The sequence below is a fragment of the Kryptolebias marmoratus genome, linkage group LG13 (genome assembly GCF_001649575.2).
Source record: "Kryptolebias marmoratus isolate JLee-2015 linkage group LG13, ASM164957v2, whole genome shotgun sequence".
Classification (NCBI taxonomy): Eukaryota; Metazoa; Chordata; class Actinopteri; order Cyprinodontiformes; family Rivulidae; genus Kryptolebias; species Kryptolebias marmoratus.
This window is the reverse complement of record NC_051442.1, coordinates 27371438-27378256: the sequence shown is the minus strand read 5'-3', so window position 1 is coordinate 27378256 and position 6819 is coordinate 27371438. Positions and strand designations below refer to the sequence as shown.

The following is a 6819-nucleotide window of genomic DNA, read 5'->3' as shown; positions in this document are numbered from 1 at the left end:
GCTATTATTTTTATTCACGTTTCGTGTTACTATGGCGACGTAATCGCCAAAAAACACGTCAAAATTTCGGAATTTTCATGAAATTTTGGCAGTTACACTCTAACCTCACTAACGAGCTAGAGTGTGGAGCTGTCTGAGCACAACACATTTCTTAGCGAACAAACTGCTCCTACCCCCACATTTTTTATGATACATTAAAAAATTATATATCAAAACGTAGGCATTTTTGTCTTCTTTCAGGCAATGTGTTTACTTTTCCTGTAGGTATTATAGTTTTCTGTCAAATCGCCCCAGAAGGCCGAGTGGTCCCTGAAGATCTCCCATGTCTTCCTATATAATTTTTTTCGAAATACGTGTTGCCGTGTTGGCTTGAAGGATGTTTTTAACTCGTCATATCTCGGACACAAAGCACTGTAGAACTGTGAAATTTTAAAGTAAAGAAAACCAATCTCTCCTTTCGCTCACGGTTCAAGAATTATTTCAATACGTCTTATAGTTTTTGTACAGCGGCATTTTGTTCGGCATGTACGTTTGCCCATTTCAGAACTTTCTTTCTCATTGAAATACATTGCAGATCGATACAAAAATCCGTTTCTTACTGTTTTTTTAAAGCTCACTACGACAGCATACTTCCACCTAGAAACGCCATTTAAAGCGTCATGCCACCATAAGACATTCAAGTATTACTGACCAAAGCAGCTTTTTGATATCTTGTATAGTTTTTGGACAGCGCCTGGTTGTTCGGCATGTACTCGCGGAAAAATTCTGTGCCATTTCTAATCAGTTGCTTCGCAGGTGCACCGTTGCTGTGGTAATAGAACACACAGCCTGACCTCTGATGACATCACACAGACTCAGTGTGGGTTTCTCTGTGTGTACATTCAGCTTTGTTCAACAGTGTGTATTAGGCTTTGCTAATACACAGGCCTGCTTATTGCTAAGTCATCCTGCTAATGAAACTCATTCATTGCTAATATTCATTCGGCCATTTTGTGCTCCTTAAACACAGACATGAAGGTCAGTTTCCCATATACAAAGTGACAGGAGACATCTGGCTTCTGATTGGCTGAGGTTGTTACCAGGCAGAGTAGGCAGACAAAGCATTTGTTAATATAGCAGAGGTGACGAAAAAAAAATGGCTGCCACTTCTTTCAGAATGATCTTATGATACCTGTCTACAACTGTCAATGTCGGCCATTTTGTAATCATCAAACCTTCTTTCAGCTGTACCTCTGTCATTTTTAGACATATGGAGCTGAAATTTAGCAAGACAGTAGCTGAGACAGAGGCCTATTGCATACTGAGTGAAAAGTTAAAATATCAAGATGGCCGCCAAAACTAGCGGGGTAAGAAATTCAGACTGAAACTTGTGCGTGCTCTAACGTGGCAACCCTTTAATGTAGAAAGGTCAGACATCACAGCTACAACCCTCATGGGTCAGGGAGCCATGCTAAGGAGTTCAAGGTCAAAAGGTCAAGGTCACAACAGCCCGTGAGCTCCAACTCTGCAACCGTTTATAGCAGAAAGGTCAAACGTTACAGATGGACTCCTCAAGTGTCAAGGATCAGCCCTTTATGATGCCTGTCTGCAACTGCCAATGTCGACCATTTTGTAATCATCATACTTTCTTTCAGCTTTAAGTCAGTCATTTTAAGACATATGGAGCTGAAATTTTATATGGTAGTAGCTGAGACCAAGTCGTTTCTCATATTGAGTGCTTAAAAAAAAACAAACAAGATGGCTGCCAAAGCCAACAAGGTGAAAATTGGGACCAAAATTTGTGCGTGCTCTGACTATGCAATCGTTTACAGCAGAAAGTTCAAACTTCACACATGGACTCCTCATGTGTCAAGGATCAGCCCTTTATGATGCTTGTCTGCAACTGCCAATGTCGGCCATTTTGTAATTGTCAAAATTTCTTTCAGCTTTATTTCAGTCATTTTTAGACATATGGAGCTGAAATTTAGCAAGGCAGTAGCTGAGACAGAGACCTATTGCATACTGAGTGCAAAGGTAAAATATCAAGATGGCCGCCAAAGCTAGCGGTGTAAAAATTTCAGAGCAAAATTGTGCGTGCTTTAACTCTGCAATCATGTAACATAGGAAGGTCAAACATCTCAGCTAGAACCCTCATGGGTCAGGGATCCATGCCAAGTAGTTCAAGGTCACAAGGACAAAGGTCAAGGTCACAACAGTCCATGAGCTCCACCTCTGCAACCAGTAGAAAGATCAAACTTCAGAGGTGGACTCCTCGTATGTTAAGGATCAGCCCTTTATGATTCCTGTGTGCAACTGATCAGCTCTTGGAGCCATCTTGGTTCAGCACAAACGCACAACATGGCAGGCCCCATCAAAGTTTCTCCAGGAACTTTCTAGTTTATATTTATTCTCCTTTTTGTGTTTGCATGTGGACATTGATAACCAGAGACTTAAACGTCTGCGCATTATAGTCTGCAACAGGTAATGTGGCACTGACGTCACATATGGGACGATTGTTATTGTTTGACCATGCAGTAAAGGGAAAATGCCTGCTATGAAATAGGGGCTGAGTTTTACCTTGGTTAGATGCTTTTTGCCTTATTTTTTTTAGAAACCCAACTGCTACAACACGTTGAATTGCAAAGGAGAAGGAGTAGTGCTAGAATGTCTGATTTTGCACATAAATCTGCAAAGATTTTTAAAAAATTACATCCTGCTCCTCCTGGCATGCATTTACATTTACAAGTTAAATAAGCTAATGTTTGCTCTTCATCTCTGTTTTGATCAGACTGATTGTGGTCACATATTTGCCTTTGCAGTTCCACTTCATCATGTACTGACATAAACCTAACTAAAAAGCTGTTCTCCCAAATCACAGAAAAAAACAGAGACAGTTCTTTTATAAACATAGAGCTCTGTGTTAAATATGCTCATTTCTGAATGCCTGCAGCGGTCCTCTGTCTGCCTCCCCACTGCACGTCACACACATAGACAAGCTGCATAAGGACACAGTTGCCCCTCATTTAGGAGGAAAGGCAGAATGTGAAAAAAATGAAATAAATACTGCTTTTTGTCAATTACACAGATTTTGTTATTGTTTGAAGCCAAAACTAAAATTGAAACAACAATTTTGATTAATTGCACTACCATAGTAAAATGGCAAAATGGTTGTGTTATCAAAAGCTTTCGAGCTGCAGTAAATTACATCTGATAATAATCAATTCTTACATCAATCAATATAATAATAATAATAACAACAACAACAATAATGTTTGTAAACGAGGTGTTGGCAATAATCCAAACTTGTGACCACTGAAGGACTGTGTAAGGTAACTGATTTAGATCCGTGATCTCCCCTGATTGTCCAGAACAGATGAAAGAGGACATCAGTTACGCTCATGCCACTCTTTATAAGGATGACGGTTATGTTTACAACGAAGGCCATGCAACCAAGGTTATGCGCGAATGTTATGGTTTGGTCTCATGGATGATTTAACAATCATGAGTGCCGCCCCCCAAAGGTTGTAATCCACTAAGGAGGACCAAAGAAGAGCAGTTCTGGCAACCATTTGACGGTCATGAATGCTAGTTGATGTAAGGCAAGCTCTTAGCTATCAGGTGGGGTCCTTTCCGCCCACGAAGAAGAACTATTATGGGATGGTGATGTGTTCAAAGAGTCCGGAACTAGTAAATCATGGAAACCTTGTAAACAATAATAATAATAATAACTAGCACTCAGAGAGCGCAAAACTCCTCCAAGGCCATAAGGTCATTAGAAAAATTGTATGATATTGCAGGTAACAACACAAACATTCCTGAAAATGTCATCAAAATCTGTTCATTAGTTTTTAAGTAATCTTGCCAACAAAAAAACTGATGGACCAACAAACACTACTGAAAACATAACCTCCTTGGTGGAGACAATAAACTTTATCATGTATTTATTGCTAATAATATTTCTTTTTCCTAGCTGTCTCTAAATAGTAACATGTATTATATAATGATGGTAAAATGGCTTTTAGTGATGCATCAACTTTTTTCATTGTCCTGAACTCTAAGAATTTAAGATCACATATGCACACAAAGCGATAGGATTCCTGTTGTGCTTATTGACCTGTGCTTCTCACGATGTGCTGGAAGAAACCAATCCTTTCTAGAAGTTGCGGGTGGAGCTGCCTTTCACACCACTCCCCTTCCCTTTGCTTCCCTTCTCCATTCATTAATTTGATTGCTGGTGCTTTTCCAGCGGGCTGACAGTCATACCCATGTGTACAATGACCTGGTAATTAACTGCTACCAGCTGCTGTGGGACAACACAGACAAGGCTAAAGCTAATCAGAGCAGGGTTTCCCCCAGCAAATTTTAAGCCTGGCGGGATGCCAGGTTTTGCTGAGCCTGCTGCCAAGCTAAACTCCGCTTGTTTATTATAAATGTCATTTTTTATGCATGTTTTTCCCCACCCGACCCCCAAAACCGCTGGCTTTATCTACCTCTCCAACAGTGACGCAATTGCGCTGTCCCCGCCCCTGCGCGAAGGTCCCGCACGGTGTTGCGTCGTGCACCTTTTGTAATTTGGTGAGGACCGCACGCGCCGGGCTCCATTCAACCATCTGCTCTCTTTTTTTACTGTATTTCTACTGGTTACGTAGCGTACTGCCCCCTGTCTGTTTGGAGAATACTGCTCCGACGTAGGCACCAAGTATAAACGCCTCCACCACATGCTCAGGTTTGCACGCCGTGCGCAGAGCCCTGCGGGAGCCACCTTCAGCTACCTGGAGTTAGCACGTCGTTGGAGCTACAGCAATAAACATCAAACGAGCGGGTTTAACCAAAAATGATTAGTTGAGCCGAAATTCAGCGGCTGGCTTTACAAGACTGAATATGGTAAGCAAGTTTTGTACTTAGTGAAAATATTAATATGATGCAAGCTAATTTATCCTTGTTTAACAGTAAAATGATGCTATTAAATTTAGCATTAGATGCATTGTTTTGTTGTTATATGTAGTGATCCACAATGGCACAAATAGCACGGTACAGTAGAGCATCTGTCTGTTTTTCCAGAGTTCTCTGTTGTTATTCATTTGCCTTGACGTGAGATGTGTGTTGGTGCCTTGTTTGCACTTTTTCATTTATGTTAATTTATTTGTAAATGTGACTTAAATTAGAATTGAAATTAGGTGCAATCAATTATTTACTATTATTTATTTATTTTAATTGTATTTTTTTTGTTTAAAAAAGTATTTTAAAGGTGTCTCTTTGTAAAACTGTAGTTGTGTAAATATTTGACACAAATATATAATATAATATAAATACAATATCACATAATAAATAGCCATATTTTCAACTTTCCTGTCAACTTTAATCTTTTTTTTTTTTACTAAATCACGGTCGGCCAGCGAACGCCCACCTACCACCGGGCTTAGCCTCTTTTCTAGGGGAAACCCTGCAAAGGTCTACTCCAAAATAGGACAGGTGACAAAAAGCAGCAAAGAGGTCAGGCCACTGGAGAGTATTTGCCAAATTATTTGAATTTTTTCACATGGATCACAGAACTAAACCTCATTAGAGATGGCCCCATTATTTGAATTTTGAATGTAAACGAAATGTTTCAGTTGTAAGCAATAAAAGCAGAAAGACTCCTTCTGTTAAAGCAGATATTAAAGCACAAAGAAAAAAAAATATTCATACCTATTTACCCTTTCCACATTTTGTCATGTTACAACCACAAACTTTAAAATATTTTGACTAGGTTTTAGTGATTTTATGGCCTTCTTTCAAGAATGGCATTCTTCTTACCACTCTTCCATAAAGGCCAGGTTTGTGGAGTGTACGACTAACGGTTGTCCTGTGAACAGATTGTTCCACCTGAGCTGTGGATCTTTGCAGCTCTTTCAGAGTTACCACAGGCTTCTAGGACTTTATCCCTGACCTGTTTGCTGTGTTCCTTGGTCTTCATGATGCTGTTTGACCACTAATGTTCTGTAACAAACCACCAAGGCCTTTAAAGAACAACTGGTTTTAAAATGAGATGATTAAATTACACACAGATGGACTGTATTTGCCAATTAGGTGACTTCTGAAGAAAAATTTAAAAGGTATAAAACATTTTTCAAGCACTGTACATGTAACTGATGGCTGGGTGATAAATTTGACAAATTATAACTGATATTGGTTAGGAACAGACAAATTTCAGGTTAATGCCATGACTGTTGACTATGCTTAATGCAGTGATGTTTACAGGTAACAACGAAGGAAGGAAGATTTGTTTTTTATAAATAATACATTCCTGAGGCAAAAATTCATCAAATTTATCAAGAGAAGAAATGCAGGAGTAAACTACTTAAATACAAATGTTAAAATATCTGAAATGTATTATAAATTTGTCATTTATAATACAGGATTATATATATATATATATATATATATATAAAACAAGACACTGTTTTCAGAAGACCATTCCCTTCCTGCTGCACTGACCTCCTGACCAGATCTGGCAGAATTCTCAGCTGAGTGCAGAGACTCAATCTCCCCCTCGATCATTGCAGCCTCAAGACATTCATGGAGGTCTTTGAAGCCATTCACCTGCAGGGGATACTGTCCAAACATCTCTGTGTTCTCAAATTTTTTACCTGCAAAATTAACATGTACAAAAGGCAGAAATGAATGAGCATCATGAAAGTCATTACAGTCAAGAAAAATTAACTCTACAGGTGCTGGTCATAAAATTAGAATATCATGAAAAAGTAGATTGATTTCAGTAATTCAATTTAAAAAGTGAAACTTGTATATTATATTCATACATTACATACAAACTCATATATTTCAAATGTTTATTTCGTT

At 38.9% G+C, this 6819-nt stretch overlaps 1 protein-coding gene across 6 annotated transcripts in view; it reads right to left on the bottom strand.

Moving 5' to 3' along the window:
• Nucleotides 1-6819, bottom strand: part of usp25 (ubiquitin specific peptidase 25) — a 106280-nt gene that overhangs the window by 48282 nt on the left and 51179 nt on the right. For all 6 annotated transcript variants that reach the window (XM_037979155.1, XM_037979152.1, XM_037979151.1 and 3 more), the window contains one exon: nucleotides 6457-6608. In XM_037979155.1, the coding sequence (XP_037835083.1) occupies nucleotides 6457-6608 (152 nt within the window). The remainder of the gene's footprint in view (nucleotides 1-6456; nucleotides 6609-6819) is intronic.